Source organism: Euprymna scolopes, chromosome 25 (assembly GCF_053919585.1).
Source record: "Euprymna scolopes isolate OS-2025 chromosome 25, ASM5391958v1, whole genome shotgun sequence".
Classification (NCBI taxonomy): Eukaryota; Metazoa; Mollusca; class Cephalopoda; order Sepiida; family Sepiolidae; genus Euprymna; species Euprymna scolopes.
The window spans coordinates 24754923-24774828 of record NC_136506.1 but is presented as its reverse complement, the minus strand read 5'-3'; the positions used below and the strand labels follow the sequence as shown (position 1 = coordinate 24774828).

The 19906-nt window shown below is 35.9% G+C and overlaps 1 protein-coding gene across 1 annotated transcript in view; it reads right to left on the bottom strand.

The window, feature by feature from the left end:
* LOC145247293 (glucagon-like peptide 1 receptor) overlaps positions 1 to 19906 on the bottom strand; it is a 567758-nt gene that overhangs the window by 38151 nt on the left and 509701 nt on the right. Inside the window, exon 11 of the mRNA XM_080108912.1 lies at positions 12854 to 12992. Coding sequence (XP_079965038.1) covers positions 12854 to 12992 — 139 coding nt within the window. The remainder of the gene's footprint in view (positions 1 to 12853; positions 12993 to 19906) is intronic.

The following is a 19906-nucleotide window of genomic DNA, read 5'->3' as shown; positions in this document are numbered from 1 at the left end:
TTACAGCTATTCATATTGATATAGCCGTGCTAACCGGTGTGAAGTGGAGGAAAAAGAAGAGGAAAAAAGGTACTAAGACTTAGAATGGGAGATACAAAGATTGTGAAAGATTAAAACATTGTGGAAGATGGAGAAGGTAGAACTTGTAATGACAACCCTGAGGAGTGTGACAAAAGGATCGGACAAGTAGATGGAGAAAATTCCGATCCATTGCAATGATGGAGTACTTCAGGAAACTACCTTGTTTGGAACCGCGAGAATCTTGAGGAATTTTGGAGCTTTATTTTGAGCAAAAAAAAAAAAAAAAAAGCGGTCAATTTTTTTTTAAATTTGACCCCTATTATGACCCCTTAACATTTATTGTTTTGGGCTCAACTCAAGTTATTAAGTTAGATCCATGTCCGAGGAACCTATATCTAAAATTTCAAGTTTGTAGACCCAAAATTGTCGGAGGAGTTTTGTAGAGTTCTCAAAGATCAAATCGTTGAACTTTGACCCCTTAAAAGACACATTTCTGGCCGAAAACCGATCACATCGATTTTCCCAAATTTCAGTACCCTGTATATCAAATTTCGAGTCTGTAGACTAAAAATTGAGTTATTGCGTAGGGACTAAAAATGAGTTATTGCGTAGGGAATGTACACACACAGACAAACACGTTCACTTTTATATATAGATTCTCACAAAAAGAACAGTCACCCTGTTATGACCTGTTATGAAACACTGAAAACTTACATATCAAAACAAATTTTTCTTGATCTTTTTGTGTGTGTGGTTGAGATCCTCCTAAACACTGAAGGAGGCGGGTAAATATGCTGAGATTGTCTGTTGAACGTTTTATATATGTTTTATTAATCTTTTGTTCATATATATATATATGCACACACATGCACACACACAAACACACATATATATATATATATTTTATGACTATAATTATTTTTAATACCGAGAGACACCAGGTTTTTTTAAAATTTCTTCTGGAATCGTCATTACCGGTCGGAATATATATATATATATATATATATATATATATATATATATATATATATATATATATATATATATATTACTATACATCTTATATATATTTCCAAATAATTTACTACTCGCCTGAGGATGACCAATGGAGGTCGAAAACGTTCGCAAGTATGGGAAATTTTTTTTACTCGAAAAAAAATAAAAAAACGTTCGGAAAATGGTCCGCAAAGAGAAAAGGAGGATTACAAGAAAAACAAGCAAAAGTTGTCTGTGCTATTTAATGAAACCTGCATATATATATATATATATATATATATATATATATATATATATATATATATATATATATTCATCCTTATCAGCTCTTGCAGGAACATATAATTTAGAAAAGATTGGATTTGGATGATGAAGCCTAAACATTGCTAATCTGACGAACATTAACTGCTATCTACAAAGGTATAGACACGCTGCAAAAACAATTACACGTGCTTCTTCAATGGTGCCGGTTTGGAGAAGGATATTACTTGCGTGAGAATAGTTTTAAAGGGTGTTGTGAATTACGTTGTGTAGATTTCCGTTCAGATAATTGGTTTTATTTTCCTGGGTTTTGTTTGTTTTACTGTATGTGCACTTGTATATTTTGGAGTTTCGCCATGACGCTATAAATAAAATTGTAATTTAGACCGAACTCTTCGGCTTTGATAAGTAGACGCATCAAATGATTTGATTACGAATTAGCCAGAATTGAAAAATAAAAAATTATGTATTATATTGATCTTAAATGGAACACGTACATAAAATCTGTTGCCAAGGCCGCTGGAAAAATAGTGGGATCCTTCTATCGATCCTGTAGATATCTCACTGCTGATGCAATTCTCTATCTATATAAGAGACAGGTACGTCCAAGGATGGAGTACTGTTGCCACATCTGGGTAGGAACAGCTAGAAAGGACTTGTCCTGCCTTGATAGAGTTCAAAATAGACTTCGTATCCTCGTAGGAGATGTCCTTTTCTCTTCCCTGCAACCTCTATCTCACAGAAGAGATGTTGCGAGTTTGTCTCTGCTTTATCGTTATTTTCATGGAAAGTGTTCGACTGAGTTTCAATCTGTGCCCCCCCTCGCAAAACTTTCACAAGAAATACTCGTCTAGCTGAAAACATTATCAATAATTCCCCCACTCCTTATTAGTGCCTAAACCTAATCGTAGATTCCATGAACAAATCTTCTTTCTTAGAACTGCACGCCTGTGGAATTGCCTTCCGTTTTCCTGCTTTCCAGCTGACTACAATATGGGTGTCTTCACGTCCAACGTAAACAAGTTCTTGATGAGCCGTTCCACATAAGTTAACAAATTTACCGAATTTCCATTACAAACGATTACTGTATTGTCAAAGTGACTACTGTACACTCTTAACCCTTATACTCGAGTGGTCTCTGGGCTTTGATAAGTGCTTATACCCATGTAAAAAAAAAAGAAAATTGGTAAGTCGTTTTAAGATTCTATATTTTAGTTTTTCACTGCGACACTATAAAAAATCGCAGTTTGGACCAGATCCTTCTGCCTTGATAGGTACACGCGTCAAGTGGTTTGATTACGAATTATCCAGAATTAAAAACGAAATTACGCGTATGTAACAATGCTATATTACCAGTGGTTTTAAAATTGTGCTTAAATAAAGGTTTTGAGCAAAGAAGTCATCTTTATTTATCAGTTAGTAACGTAAATAAAATGGCTGCTTTGTTAAGAATTGACATCGTAGCGAACTTAAAACGTTTAAAACTTTAATTCAATACAAGCGGGACCTGTGGAAATTCCATAGCAGACTCTCTCACATGTAACATATTGATATTGCCGTTCAGCATAAATGGAGACGGCCTGATATTATAGTAGCTCTTTTGTTAAAACTGCAAAAGTATTTATCTACGCTTGTAGTGACGCAGATTTCGTATATATTACTGTAAAATCAAATTTCTATCTATTATTATATGTTTATCTTATAAAGCTGTAATTTTCAAAATATAAAAAATTATATCTATATGACTTGGGGGGGGGGCATCAGCTTAAAACGAAACTGAAATTAAGACTTATGAAAGATATATATATATACATACATATATATATATATATATATATATATATATATATATATATATAACTTGAGTATCTATGCTATAATTAAAATCTAAACCAAGATATATATATATATATATATATATATATATATATATATATATATATATATATAAAGCTGAACGTGTGTGTGTACGTGTGTGTGTGTGTGTGTGTCTGGTCACGAATAGGCTCCTATATGGTTGACTATATTAAAAAACTGATTACATATAATGATAGAAGATGTATCGAGGATCAGGAATGGGTATGTTTGATCTGGCAGAACGGTGGTTCATAAAAATTGTGGGGTCTGTGTTCGCGCCTGGCCCCCAACGTATGGAAATAAAAAATGAAAAAAAAAAAAAACGTTTACGAGTGTTTTTGAAATAGATGTACATAAGAATACTTTGATAAGTATGTTTCAACTTAAATAGAGATAGTATAATAAAATTGTGGGGTCTGCGTTCGCGCCTGTACTCCATGGAAATATGGCACAAACTTTAACAAAGACTTTTCATATCTATTTGCGTAAGTATACTTTGATGTTTCAGTTTGAAGAAATATGGTATAATAAAATTATTGGGTGTTCGTTCGCGCCTGAATGTAAATATGTCACAAAGTTTAACAAGGTTTTTTAAAAGGGATGAGGGTCCAAAATAACACCTTAACTTTAATCTTAATTCACATTAGCTTTTATTTATTTTTTGGACTTGAATCATATTGTGTCGAATAAATTCACCTCATAAATTCACGTTCTTATTAAATTGAAAGCAAAAAAAAAAAAAAAATAAATCGGAACTTTAGACAATTCTCGACAGAAATTTTGCATAACTCTGTTTTTCCTTCTCCATGACCACGTGGCACCCTTTCGAAAATAGATAAATAGATAAATAATAAAATATTAGAACGTTACTTGTTATCGTGTCAAAAGAAGGAAAAAATCCTGCTCACGTGATTACCTGCCTTTTTTAAACACATTTACGTAACCTTTTTATTTATATTTATATATCTGTTTAAGCTTTTTTTGTCAGTGTACTAGAGGGATTCAGTTGATTACAACCCTTTCTGTGTGTTCTTTACATTACAATAGTACAACCCTGAATCCGACGACGCAATACTACCGTTCAATACTGTAAAACTGAAACGAAGCTGTTCTGCTTGAAAAGGACACCATTTTCTTCTTATTCATATTTATATCGATACTTTGCTTTAAAAAACTAAAGTAATTACGTGTTTACTTTTTTAATATCCCATTTTGCTATTTCGGATTATTTTACTAAAGTAAGTAAAACTTGATTATTTTTCAAAACTGTTTTTGTTTCTTTGTTTTTCGATATTTCGTCGATATTATTTAGTAAGAGTGTTTAGCAGAAAAGCCAACAAACGACTATCCGAAAAAATAAATATACAAGAAATAAATGTTACCATAGTCAGTAAAAGTTCAGTTCATGTTTTTTTTTTCGTTTTGAAATAGTTTTTAATGCTCTTTACTTGAAATAATTTCAGCGAACCGAAATTGAAACGAAATTTTAGGCAATAACTACTTAAATGAATTTTTATATAAACTTCACATGCCATAATCGAATATTCCTCAAGCACAAAATAACGGAAAACATTAAAATATGTTTATAAATATTCCTTACGTTGATGGAACTCTCTTAAATTGTTAACACAGAATGCTCAGGTACCCCTTCTTCAAATTGAAAACGGGGCTCTCCATTTCAAAGTCGCTGCCATTTTGATTTTTTTAAAAACCGGTTCGTGAATTAAAAAAAAAAATTACAAACTACTTAAAAATACAAACCAATGAACTTTTTTACCATAAAAGTAACTTTTATTGACTATGGTAACATTTATTTCTTGAATATTTATATTATTATATATATAACATTTTCTCTTTGTAAGGAAACATCATTTTGTTGGTCACTCTTGGCTACGAATGGAAACAAAGTTGATATAAAAAATATATTTTCGCGAAAATTATCTTTACTTTCATCATATTTTGCTTAGGGTAAAATTTTTGAGTATCAAAACCTATCTCTTTATAACACCCTCCTTTTCATTACCATATCATACTTTAATCAATCACAGTCCATTTTTTGTAGGCTGTTTTTGAACCCAGGCAACGACCGGTACTTCTGCTAATATATATATATATATATATATATATATATATATATATATATATATATATACATCTGGTTGAGATTACTTTATAAATATTAATTTATAATATTTATAATATACTTAAGTTTTACCATTTTGGTAAATTTAACTGTAATGTTTTATTATATATATATATATATATATATATATATATATATATATATATATATATAAATAACTTGAGTTCCTTCAGGTATAATCGAAACCGAAACCAAAACTTATGAAAAATTCTTGTTAAATTATTTATTACAAGACATGGAAGGTCATAACAATTAAACGACAGTCACTTCGAAGAAAAAAGATGTAAGCGTAGCGCACAAAGTAACACACACGCTATCGTATTAATATATAGATTAATATATGGAATTAATTTCTTAAATGCAAATAGGTTACAAAAAGATTATGTAATAGAAATAAATTATTTTGTCTAAATTCCTAACTTTATTTCTTCAAAGTAATTTATATCGTAAATATAAAATGCTTATCTATAGTCTATGGGGGGTTGCCCATTTTAAATTAATATATACAGTACAATCATAGATGACTAGTGATGTTTTATATATATATATATATATATATATATATATATATATTTAAATGAGAAATTTTGAAACCTTTGAAGTGTCGAATATAATGATAAAATCATTTTTGTTTATAGATTTTTTTTGTAAGTCCTATATTTCGTTAATACATAGCCTTAGAAAGTCCGGTTCATGAATTTCTTTTTCTTTTTCTTCATTTTGGTGTTATGGCGAAGAGAAGAGAATTTACGTGTTGTTCCGGTTATTTCAAGTGTATAATGCTCCAGTTTCGAGCGGGATTTAAAGTAAAAGATGGTCACCCATTTTTTGAAGACACTTTTTTTTTTAAAGTAAAATTTAAATTAGAAATTTTGAAAACGTTGAATTGTCAAATATAATGATAAAATTATTTTTGTTTATTGATTTTTTTGTAAGTCCTATATACTTGAAATATATATATATATATATATATATACACAGGCATATATATATATTGCTTCATAAGTTTTGGTTTCGGTTTCGATTCAAGCTGATGCACCTAATTCATATGGTGTACGATAATAATAATAGCCCAGAAGATATCGTACTCCTTCCGATAATGGACTGCCCAGGTCGTATGGAATGCTTTTCCTATATTTATTATCCTATTAGCATTTCAGCCCGGTGTTGGACGGGTGTTTGTATGTGCATGTTGGGCAAAAAAAAAGTGGTAGTAGGAAGGCAGGCTCGAACCCGTTACGCAAAGGAGGAAAAGAACGGGGTAAGACCTAACGTTTATGCTGCTTAACCGAAAGCGACAATTTTTTAAAATTAAGGCCAGACAATCTAAAGGAGAGGATAACTTAAAAAAAATATCGGCGAAAAACGTGACCATCCCCTGTAGAAAAGTGCCTAGTTGAAGGGGAAGATATTAATGTTTTTAGCCAATTTTTCGATATTTGTCGAATGAAAGGCCGAACATAAAAAGGATACTGATCTTGGTAAAATCCGTCGCCTAAGTTTAAGGCAGACATGCAAACAGACATACATACATGCATTTATATATTCGTAACTAAAAATTTTCGAGCCAAACTGATGAAAAAGCTTGCCCTATCTCTGAATACCCTTTATGTAAAATTTCAAATATTTAGACCAGAAATTGTCTGAGTAATTTGGAAGAGACCGCAGGGGTCAACTTTTTTAAAACTTTGACCCCTATTATGACCACTTAAAATTTATAGTTTTGGGCTGAAATCAAGCTACTAAGTTAGATCTATGTCCAAGGAACCTATATCTAAAATTTCAAGTGCGGAGACCCAAAATTGTCGGAGGAGTTTGGTAGAGTTCTCAAAGGTCAAATCGTTGAACTTTGACCAGTTAATCGCAAAATTTCTGGCCGAAAACGCATTACAAAGATTTTCCGAAATGTCTGTACCCTGTATATTAAATTTCGAGTCTGTAGACTTAAAATTGACAGAGTTATTTTATAAGGAATGTACACAGACAGGCACACACAGAGACAGACACTTTCACTTTATATATATATATATATATATATATATATATATATATATATATATATATATATATATATATATATACGAGCAAACAGTTAATAAAACATGTTAAAAACACTTTGAAATGAGTTAAAAACATATTTAATCTAAAAAAGAAACGCTAGATAAGTGGATAATCCTTAATCCGCGGAGTTTCGAAGAAATACTTTCCTTCTCATCAGAGTGTAGGGATTAGCAAAATGCGGGATCGGAGATAATTTTATTTTATATATATATATATATATATATATATATATATATATATATATATATATACTCGGGTTTTTTTTATTCAAAAGTAATGGAGTAGTGAAATCAACGAGGTTGTTAGATAGTGCTCAATAAAAAGAGCTGATAATACTTGTTTATTGTTATATAAACATGCTCACATCCCGCTGCTACAATCAGCCAGTGGCTGTTTGTAGCAGCGGGATATGAGCATGTTTATATAACAATAAACAAGTATATATATATATATATATATATATATATATATATATATATATATATATATATATATATTAGCAGTTCCGCTCGGCTTTGCTCGGGCCCTATGTACTGTTCATAATGTTATGTGCTTATGTATATATTAAAAAGTGTGAATATGTAAAGTAATGCATTTCTGTGTAATAGTCTTCCTTAACTACCATAGAGAAAAGACATACAGACATTTTCACTTATATATATATATATATATATATATATATATATATATATATATATATATAGAGAGAGAGAGAGAGAGAGATAGATTGGATGCAATATATAGTAATGATTTAAAAAGTATAAAGAAAAAGACTCATGCGCCACCACCGAGAATCGAAACCAAAACGTTCAGCTCACGATTTATTTTGCCTCTGCCGTCAATGACTGGGCTATGAAAACATTTTTATTGCAAGACGAAACATTAAAACATGAACAAATAACTACTACGTTATGCAGTCGTAATGCCGGCGTTCGACCATCACCTGGCAAATTTCATTTTTTTTTAAATTTTCACACTTTTGCACCGATTTTCCGGGCTAAAACCCAAATATAAATTTTACATGGATTACGAGGGGCGTGCAATAAGTAATACCTATGACCCACTTCCAGTTATCTGATCTAGCTGAAATTTTGCATGTGTAATGATTTATATCTCTACGGGTTATGTGGCAAATTACAGCTCTGAACTAATTGTGGTTTCTGTTTTACAGGTGTTTGAACTGAGTCAGGTGTGAAATCGAGCCTGTTGAATGTCGAGCAGTGATCCGGTTTTTGTATTTGAAAGATCGCACACCACAGGACACTTTTGATGAAATGAAAGAAACTTATGGTGATAATGCGCCATCATATGACCTTGTAAAACGCTGGCATCGTGAATTCGAACATGGCCGGAAGTCTCTGGAACAGCTCCCAGACCTGGTTGCCCCCCTTCTCCATAGATGAGGCATCTGTCTGTCAAGTTGAGGCTGCTATTTTGGAAGATCGGAGCATTAATATTCGCCAAATAGCCCAAGATGTCAAGATTAGTATAGGGACTGTGGAAACTATCATTCATGACTATTTGCATATGCATAAGGTGTCTGCCAGATGGATTCCCAGGTTGCTCACACCATTCCAGAAGCGAGAACGCGTCGAGTGCTCGAGGATGAATTTGGAGATGTGCCAAGATGAGTCAAAGTTTTTCAAAAAGAGTGATTACACAGGATGGAACCTGGGTCCATTACTATGATCCAAAGACCAAAGCCCAGTCAATGCAGTGGATGCACTTGGACTCACCACCTCCAAAGGAGGCAAGGGTGCAGCCCTCCGCTGGCAAGGACATGCCCACAGTCTTCTTGGACCAGGACGGAGTATTGATGACAGATTTCCTGGCAAAGAGTACTACAATTATAGGAGCCTATTATGCTTCACTTCTGAGGAAATTAAGAGAAGTTATCAAAATCAAGAGGCGGGACAAGATCAGCAAAGGTACCCTCCTGCAGGACAACGCTCCGGTCCACAACTAGCATGTCCCATCCTCCCTACTCTCCTGACCTTGCACCCTCTGACTTTCACATCTCCCCAGCCATGAAGTCGTTTTTGAAAGGAAAGCGTTTCCCAGATGATGCAGCCTTGATTTCTGAAGTCACGTTGTGGTTGGAGGACCAGCCTGGGGTGTTCTACAAAAACGGTCTCCAGAGCTGCATAAAACGATGGGAGAAATGCATAACTCTGGGTGGTTCCTATGTAGAGAAAGACTAACAACTGTGCCAGGTTTCATTGCTCTACTACTATGGGAAGTGGGTCAGGGGCATTACTTATTGCACGCCCCTCGTATATACGAAATTTCATGTCTGTAGACCAAACACTCTAGGAGGAGTTTGGTAGGCAAAATTTGTTAAACAAAAATACATAGGTATACATAAATATACATGGAAACAATTTTGTTTACTATAAACTTTTTACGCAAATATTATGCAAGTATAAATCATGTAAAATATCTGCATGAATATAATTACACGTAACAGTTAACTAAAGATGATCATCCCATAAGAAAACCGAAGCAACTAATAGGGAATTAATTCAAATGAATGCTTAAAAAAATATGCAAATTAGCTAGATCTTTTGCTAGTGAATGCAATTTTACAACCCATATATAAGAAAATTGTATTTTCTTTTTAAATAATTAGAAAAGAGGGTTTTAATATGAATATCAATACGCACAAATGAAAAACGAATTCATAGGAGTATATGTATATATTACTTTTTAAATCACTACTATATATTGGGTACGATATAATATATGATCTGATAGAGAAGTGACTCTATAATAATATATACGATATTAACATAAATTAAAATATCATATTTAAGCGTATTTTACGCCGGGCAACGGCGGGAAACGCCGGGTAATGCAGGGCAACGCCGGGCGTCCCCTAATAGTAATTAAAAAATTGTTTATACTCATATTAATCCTGACATTTGAGGGGTTATTGTTAATTAGGGACCATAACCACAGTAACATTCTAAGTAGGGAGTTGAGCAGCAAGATATATTTTCACGCTACATTTAAAGTTCTGCATGTTCGTCAGAAAAGCAGATACAGGCAGGGAATTCTAAAGTTCCACAGTTCAATGGAAGAAGATTTCAGAGTAAAAAATCTTCGGCCGTGAAGATTTGACATTTTGATGCTTATGTAGGCTTTCTAGTGCAGATGGTATCTAAAGGTCAAACCAAATCAAGCTGGTTATCTCGGGCTTAAAACTGGAAAACCCTTGAAAAGGACGAGCGTTGAGTGAATAATGGCGTCTCAGTGACGTAGGGATCTATGTTCCTTCTCTACCACTAAAATATATAGAAACGCAAATTGGACACTTTTAGTCAGTCAATTAGTTTAGTTTGAGTTAGTCTTCGATTCGAGTTTAGAATCGACAGCTTGAGTCCGACAGACACAGTCGTCAGAAGATGACAATTTCTTGCGGAGCGACGACAGGTAGCGATGTATGATGATAGAAAATTTTCCACCCTCCTTCTAAGGATAGGCAGAGAACAGGGAGAGCAACTACGACCGTGAAACAAATAAAGTTCCAATTGTCCAGAGAAATGATACTTGCACTTTTGTTATGCATAAGAGAGCTTGTGTTCCGGGATCCGACCTCGGGACACAAACCACTCGAGGACACGGCAAGAGATGTAGAGATAATAAAAGTTCTGTTCTGCTTTTATTTTATAAAGTCCTTGGTTATGGTCTTTGGTGTGGTTTCAAATGAAGGCCATGTCACCTTCGAAGTCGGCTTGAAAGTCGACACCAAAGTGTACCTGGATATGAAGACGACCCTGGGTGTGGCAGCAGGACTTGGCGTCGGCCCACAAGTCCAAAGAGACTCAGTCTGGCTTCAGAAGGAGTGCTACGCTTTCCTCACCGGCCGTATTCCTCCCCCGACCTGATCCTGCTGTTTGGTCATACGTCGAGAACATCACCTTCATGACTTTCCATAATACCACTTAGCCTGATGATTGCCATCCGCCGAGCATTCGCCGAACTCCCGCCGGCCCTTGTGGAAAAGGCATGCTCCTAGTTCAGGACTAGTATCGAGGTTGTTTTGTTTAGGATGACAAATTTATCGTTCCACCGTGTATATGAATAAACCACAAAGGAAATTAAACCTTTAACACAAAGTTTCTAGGTGAATAAAAACATTTTCTATGTTTACCACACAAGTCGCCGACACATAGTTAACACCAGTATGTTCTATCTTTCTGGCCGCCAAGTCAGCCGGCTCTAAATACACGGTACTACTCAGAGCTGGTTCTCAATATACGACACCAGACACAGCTAGGTCTCAAATGAAGAGGTAATAGGAAATGACACTAACTTCCCAGTCTTTTTGTTTTTCTATTTTTCCCCCTCTCTTTTTTTTTGATATTGATGTCTATATATGCATTCAGTTCTGTAACGTCACGCCCACATCACGGTGTCAAATGCTGACTCGGCACGTGACTCACCATTTAATAGCGGAGCCAGACTACGTTACATGCTAACCGACCGTCATTCTCAAAAGGAGCTAAAGTAATTCCTATGAAAATAGATGAAATTAATGCGCCCTGCTAGCTGATTGGGCACTGTGGCCGGATCGCCTAACAGGGACATGTCTCCGTATTAAAACATAAGTATTTATATATATTTATATATAACTGCTACATCACCTCCTGCTTAGGCGGAAGGCCGACAGGAAATAGAAGCAGTTTTTCTGCTAAATTTTTATAAAAAAATTTTTTTTTTTTACATTTTCACCCCAAACAAGGCAAATTGCCACTTTGGTGTAGGGGGCTACTATCAGGGGCAGCAATTACTGGGGCACTATGTAGGGATTTGGGCAGCAAGATGTCTGTTCACGTTGCACTTGAACTTCTGCATGTCAGTACAGTTAGGGATGCAGGAACCTGGAATGGAATTCCAGGGTCTAGCGGTTCTGGGAAAGAAACTAATGGAGTAAAAAGATCTTTTACATCTAGGGATCTCTACTGTGTGGGGGTGGGATTTAGCTGCCTGTCGGGTTTGTCGATGGTGTCTACGTCGTGGGGGCACAAGTGTCTGCAGTTCGTCAGAGCATTCACCATTAAAATACTTGTAGAACAGGCAGAGGGATGCAACGTTTCGTCGATGGGACAGAGTCTGAAGCTTGGATGCCAGTTCAGGGCCTATCAGATTGGCGACTCTTTTTTGAACCTTGTCTAGGAGCGAGAGACTAGTAGTAGATGCACCAGCCCAAATGTGACAACAATACTCCATACATGGGCGAATGGTGGCCTTATAGAGGTTCAGGATACTTTCAGGTGTCAGTAGTTTTCTAGTACGGTAGAGAGAGCCTACCTTTTTCGCAGCGGCCCTGGCAATGTTTTCAATATAATTGCAGTAGTTGTAAAAAGAAAATTACAAAATAAAAATATTTCAATCCAGTTAAAAGAAACACTGTTCGCTCCTAACTCGATTATCTGGTAATACTTCCTAAAAACAAGATAGAATTACTGATCTTTCTGGATAACATATGAAGAAATAAAAGGTACCATTTACCTGTAAAGAACCGTAGATCAGGGATATGTAGAGATAAGGTAGGTCGACAACGGCGTTGAGGTCAGGCGGGTTAAACATGAACAGGATGTTTGGGACGCCGAAGAGCGGCACCAGCATTACGATGAACTTGGCCAGCTTTCTAAATTGATGAAAAGAGAAAAAAAAAAGAAACATAATTTCATGAGCCGTGAAACAAATGCTCCAAGTGCAAAGATAGGTAAGTATGCAACAAGAACAACTTAAACAACTTGGCCTTCGGGACAAGATCAAAGTGTAGTATTCAAAAACTTTTTATTTTCCAATGAAATTGAACTTTATTTTTTCACACATGCACACACACACAAAATTAATATAAAAAAAAATGCATACACAAACACACAGACAATAAATTGTAAATATGTTTTTGATTCTTAAACGCTGGGGATTTATTAGTTAATTTAAGATCCATAGAGTGAATGAGGTATTTTGGTAAATGTTGCCAGTCAAGAGTAAGACTCCAAAGTCTACATTTATTACTTTTAATCGCTTTAGTCACAAAGACCCTGAACCCTTCCCCTCCCCAATTTCTTGTAGGGCCTTGTGCCTAATTTTGTTGTTTAAAAATCTTAAATTGTTTTTTACTGAATTGTATTTTCAAAATGTTTAAAAGCAATAAAATATATAAACAAGATCAAAATGCAGTATATGTTCTTAAGATGCTGCACTTCAATTTCTTGTTCTCTGTCAGTGGAGGAGAAATCCTTCAAGACTGAGACAATTTTTATTTTTGTTCCTTTTCTCCACGTTAAAAAACGACCGTGGTGAGATTTTTTAATCAGGTAAATGTAATAAAAATATTAGATGTAATAAAGGGGAAAGCGACTAATACGAGTCAATAAAGTGCGTATTATTATTATTATTATTATTATTATTATTATTATTATTATCATTAGTAGTAGTAGTAGTAATAGTAGTAGTAGTAGTTGTAGTAGTAGTAACGTTCATTCATTCAAATAGCTCCCTGCTTCGTAAAGGCATTGGTGACTATAACCATTGGTGGGCCATAAAGCACTACCCCACTGTCTTGTGGGTGCCCTTGGTTGGGCGTCTTGGTTGGGCGAAGAGTAGGGGAACCAACACTGGGGAAACACCACTGTCTTGTGGGCCTTATCACAGCAAAAGGCTAAGAGATGGGAACTCTCACTTCTACTGCTGCCTTGCAGTTTTCCTTAAAAGGCTATGGAAACTCATTCAGAAAGAAAAGGCGTAGTAGCGGACACGATAGAGCGACTGTCTACTTCACTGAGATTACTTTCGACCAGAAGCTGCGGCCTCCACTGCTGCCAGTCGTCGCGGGTTCGCTCCACTGGAAATGAGCATTGGAGGTTCAGAGGGGGTTTATCTGACGCAACAGATACTGCAACTAAACTGCGCAAGCAAGTTAGGAGCTTAGGTGGAAAGTCCTGTACCGAAGTATAAAGCACTGAGGCCCCGACTAGTCATCGTCAAGGCTGACAGACTGCATGATGATGATGATGATGATGATGATGATGATGACGACTATAATTCTTCATCTATGTTTTTTCCCTCGAGACATTCATGAATTCATTGTTGCTCATAAGTGTAAACACCATTCACTTTTTTCTCGAAAGCATTTGATGTATTGTTATAACTTTCTATGCAGTTGTATAGACAGGAGGTTGCAGTTTCTTTCTATCCGAGCGGTGCCCATACTGGGCGATTGTCCTGACTATTGTAACTAAAGGAATCTCTTACCCAGCACAACGAACACATGAAAAGTAGGTTTCTTTCTCGTGGAGTAGTGCCAGTATTAGGCGATTATTCTGACGGTTGTACCCAAAGAAAAATTTTTGCCCAGCACAATGAGATACGAAACCACAAATAAAATTATTCCTGGTTGCTTTCGTATTAAACCAGTCACCTGCTTTTTCGATGACCTCAAGTTACCCTAATAAGATGGCTGGATTATGTTTTCGACCTTGCCTACCTCTATCTTTCACAGTACAATTTCCACGTTAATTTCAAAAGAATTTGCAATAAATTTACGAATGCTTCAAGCATATGACTCAGCAGATTTATCGCTGTCAATAATTAGGAAATAAACCCCAAGATAAATGAGGATTACAAACCAAATTATTGATACGGAACAGTTTAGCTACACAAACCTAATTATCATCTCTACCTTATCATATCCCAATCTACTACCCTAGCTTAAATATCCTTATCAGCGTGTATCTACACAGTAATAAGTCCAGACAAGAATTATTAGAAATCCCATCAATCAAATTAACAGACAATAAATTATCTTGATCGAAAAAACAAATATATTTACTAACGAACCTGCAAAAGAAACAATAAAAGTTTCAAAAATATATGCAACTAGCAGGCCGCCCGGCGTTGCCCGGTCGTAGAATACGCTTAAATATGATATTTTAATTCATGCAGATTTCGTATTTATTATTATAAAACACATTTTCTGTTGATTATTATATTGTACCTAATATATATTTTTTCGAAAGTTACAAAGAAATAATTTCGATACCATCATCTGAAATCCAAATGAAAACATATAGCGCTCCAGCCATAGTTGATATTTAGATATTTCTAGATGGACAAAAAAGGCTAAAATTAAGCGATTTCAAGCTAAAAATGTATATATATATATGTATGCTCAGAAATTAATCAATTTACACCTGCCAAGGTGAACTTATTTTCCATTTTGACCCTTTAGCAGCAGCTATTTTTACAGGCTAAAACCTAAATTGAAAGTGTTCTCAGGGTCAAAATACCCTATATATCAAGTATTCAGAGAGGAGTTTGGTGGAGAAATTGCTGCAGCAGCTGGCAACATCAACAGAGCGTTTGACCGAGGAACCACTACTGAATGCACAGCACAATGGTGGTTTAAGAAATTTCGTGGCAGCGACGAGAATCTCGAAGATGAGAGCAGTGATCGGTCATCAGACTTTGACAACGATCAATTACGCACAACTCCTCGAGAACTTGCTTCTAAATTAGACGTAATGTATACAACGATTTCTAACGTCTTCGCAGAGATTGGAAAGACAATAACATTTTGTAAATGCGTATTTCACAAATTGAACGACGCCCCCCCCCCAAAAAAAACGCTGTTATGAAGTGTCATTTTTCCTTTCTTTTACGCAACAAGAACGATCCGTTTCTCGACCGGATTATAACTTGCGATGAAAAATGGATTCTTTAGGACACCCGGCGATGCTTAGCTCAGCAGTTAGACGCCGACAAAGATCCACAACACTTTTCGCAGCAAAAGAAGGTCATGTTAGAATGTTTGGTGATCTGACTTATAAATAAATGACTGGGTCTTAAAGAAATAAGATGGTTTAGGAAGTTTAAATGATTATAGGGATGTTAGAATGTTCTAAAAAAGTTAAAACTTGAAAAAACATCATAGGGCTGAACGATAAAATTGTCGCCCTAGAAAAGTCGACATGATTACATTTCCGTTTAATGAGAAAAGTCGACATGATTTCATTTCCGTTTCATTTTTTCTTGCAGACCATCTTTTAGTTGGCTAGTTGTGTACAAAATCCCAAGAGCGATAGGAGCATTCTATCATGTCTGAAAGTGACACAATGTGGAACGGGCGAAATCAGAGATGCGCCGCTCTACAACTCATGCTCTCTACCAATCCAATTTATGAAAACAATGCCACAGCACTCTCAAATACAAATCGGGATACCAGGAACGTCCCCAGGGTGATGAAAACAAAGTTTTCTGCCATGTTTATTGCCTTTGGTGTGGTTTCAAGTGAGAGTCACATCATACCACCTCACACCTTCGAAGTCGGCTAGGAACTCAACACCAAAATGTACCTGGATGTCCTGAAGAGTGTGGTACTAACCTTGTGCAATTAGGTGGCTGCTGGAAGACTCTGTGGGTGGCAGAAGGAATCGGCGCCGGCCTATAAGCCAAAGCCAAAGAGACCCAGGCTTGGCTTCCGAGGAAGTTCTTCGACTTTGTACCTTTCACTTACTGGCCCTGTACTTCTCCGACCTGAAGCCACTGGACTACCTCGTTTGGTCATCCGTCGAGAACATCATCAACATGACTTCCCACAACATCAAAGCCAGCCTGATCGCCGCCATCCGCCGAGTATTCGTCGAGCTACTACCAACGCGATTGGCAACGGCATGCTCCTAGTTCCGGGCCCGTACTAAGGTGGTGATTGAGGCTGGAGATCGGCACATTGAATAAATGTCAGCTCTACTACGTAAATGTTACATGACTTGATTTTTTCCTCTTAAAGTTTTAAAATAAAGCTGTAATGTTTAAGTGGTTAGAGATGCGGGTTTTATAGGAAAAGTTGATGCCCCAATGTATGTGTGTATTTTAGAGGGCAAAGAAGAATGAATTGGTTGGTTAGTGACTGAAGCTAACTTTAGCGTTTCAAAGTTAAGTTCTTAAAAATTATTCAACTATCTTCATAAAATCATAAATTAAGTGGCGTAGGCAGTTCAATGTTCTATATTACGACTGAGAATTCTTTATAGTTGGATCGTAAGAAATATATAAACGACACGCGTTGTAAGAACGCAATAGGTAGCTCAATTAATTGTGACGTCTGAGTATATGTGGTGGTCATCATAATTGTCTCCCTCTTTTTCTCTCTCCTATATCCTTGCATTTCCTCTTCGACACTAACTGGTGAAAGAAGTCGATTACCAATGCTCTATTTCAACTGTTGTATGTATGTATGTATGTATGTATGTATGTATGTATGTATGTATGTATGCATGCATGCATGTATGTATGCATGTATGTATGTATGTATGTATGTACCAGTACCCGCATTAAGCTGGTCTGCAGTTTGATTTGTTGCTGGCTATCTTGCTCATGCTTGTTGCTGGATCTCGACATTTTGAACAGAGAGAGAGAGAGAGAGAGAGAGAGAGAGAGAGAGAGAGAGAGAGAGAGAGAGACTTAGCTGTCGTACAAAGCTAAAACTCTGTAACATCATCTTTGTATAGATACTTCCTCAGGCATTTGTCTATAAAAATTGTCCGTGGCGATGGAAAAAGTGTCATGTGTGTAGCCCTGAAATGTTGGAAGCATGTAATAATTGATCTACCATCATTCTATATATGCATATGTGTGTGTATGTATGCATGTATGTATGTATGTTAATATATGTACTAGTGTATGTATGTGTATGTATACCTATTTGTATATGTATGTATACATGTATGTGTGTATGTCAGGTCATGTCATATGCTACTGGTACTATGTAACCAAGTACTACCTGCCTCATGGTCGGGTCACCGGCAACTAAACTGGTTCCCCCACCAGACTTGTTTGGTGAGGAGGGCGGCTAGTCTCCCTGAAGGATTAAAAACAAGACCTTCCAAAGGGCGAATGAACTCTTTTCCTGGGTCAACGGCCAACTAGCACCGTGTATATTTGTGTGTGTATATGTGTATTGGGGTAAAGAGGGCTCCCGTAAGCCGTGGTGAAAGCAAACTTTCTAGGAGAAGCAAATCTCTGATTTAAAAAACCATAAAGCGGAAGACCAGTACCCGCATTAAGCTGGTCTGCAGTTTTATTTGTTGCTGGCTATCTTGCTCTTGCCTGCTGCTGTATCTCAACATTCTGAACCGAGAGAGAGAGATTAGCTGTCGTACAAAGCTAAGACTCTGTAACATCATATTTGTATAGATACTCCCTCAGATATTTGGGCTCATGGATTTTAAATGTCTGAGGGAGTGGCACTCGTCTGACAAGACGTTGCAATTATCATCATCATGTGTGTATATATTTTTATTAATTTTTTTATTGTGTATACATGTTTATGTGTGTTTGTATGTATATACGTATATATATATATTTGTGTGTATGTATATGTATATGTATATATGCATATATATGTATGCGTATAGGTGCATATATGTGTATGTGTACGTATATGTAGGTAAATTTATGCGTATGTATGTATATGTGCATACATGTGTACGTATATGGATGTGAATATCTATGTATATGTGTGTATGTATTTGTATATGATAGTATATATGTGTATGCATATATATGTATATGTGTGTGCATGTGTGTATGTATATGTTTGCATGTATGTGTTATATGTATTGTGTATGTATGGATGTATGGATGTGTGCATGTGTGTATGTTTATGAGTATGTATGTGTATGTATGTGTGTATATGTATATATATTGTATGTATGCCAAGGACCGTCTTCAATGTCATGTCTGCTTGAACGTGTGAATTCGCTGGCAGGACTAAAAAAAAAAAAAAAGGTTATTTTCGGGCTCATGGACTTTCAGTGACTGAGGGAGTGGCACTCGTCTGACAAGACGTTGCAATCATCATGTATGTATGTATGTATGTATGTATGTTTGTATCTATGATTTTTACTGATAGTACACACATAAAACTCTAGTACACTTCAAAGTAATCTCCTCCGGCTACAATGCACTTGTACTGTTTCAACAACTTCTGGAAGACCCCCCCCCCTCGAAGTCCTCTTGTGTAAACGTGTCAATGACCCTTGTCACAGCCTCTTTCATCTCCTCAACTGTCTCATAACTACAGCTTCCAAAGGTTTCCTTGAGCTTAGGGAATAACTAAAAATCACAGGGAGCAAAGTCTGGACAATGGGGAGGTTGACGATCTGTCTTGATGCCCATATTGATCGAATACTCTGTGACAACCTTCTCTGAACAAACCTTGGCTCAAACTTCGCGCAAAATTTCTGCATCTTTTGTTCCTCACGAATAAGTGTGTGTACAGTCCCGCACTGACATTAAACTACGCACTTGTTATCTCTATAGAAACACGAGTCTTATAAATAGAATTCTTTATTTGGTCAATCAACTCTGTTGTACTGATTCCCTACTCCTCCCGCACCTCTCATCGTCCCTCATAGACTCCCTGCCTTCCTGGAATCTCTTATGCCACTCAAAAAATTATGGTCGATTTAAGTATGATTGTAGAAAAGCAGTCTGAAGCACGCCATAGGTTTTGTTGACATTTTTTAAAAAGTTTAAAACCGAATTTTGTTG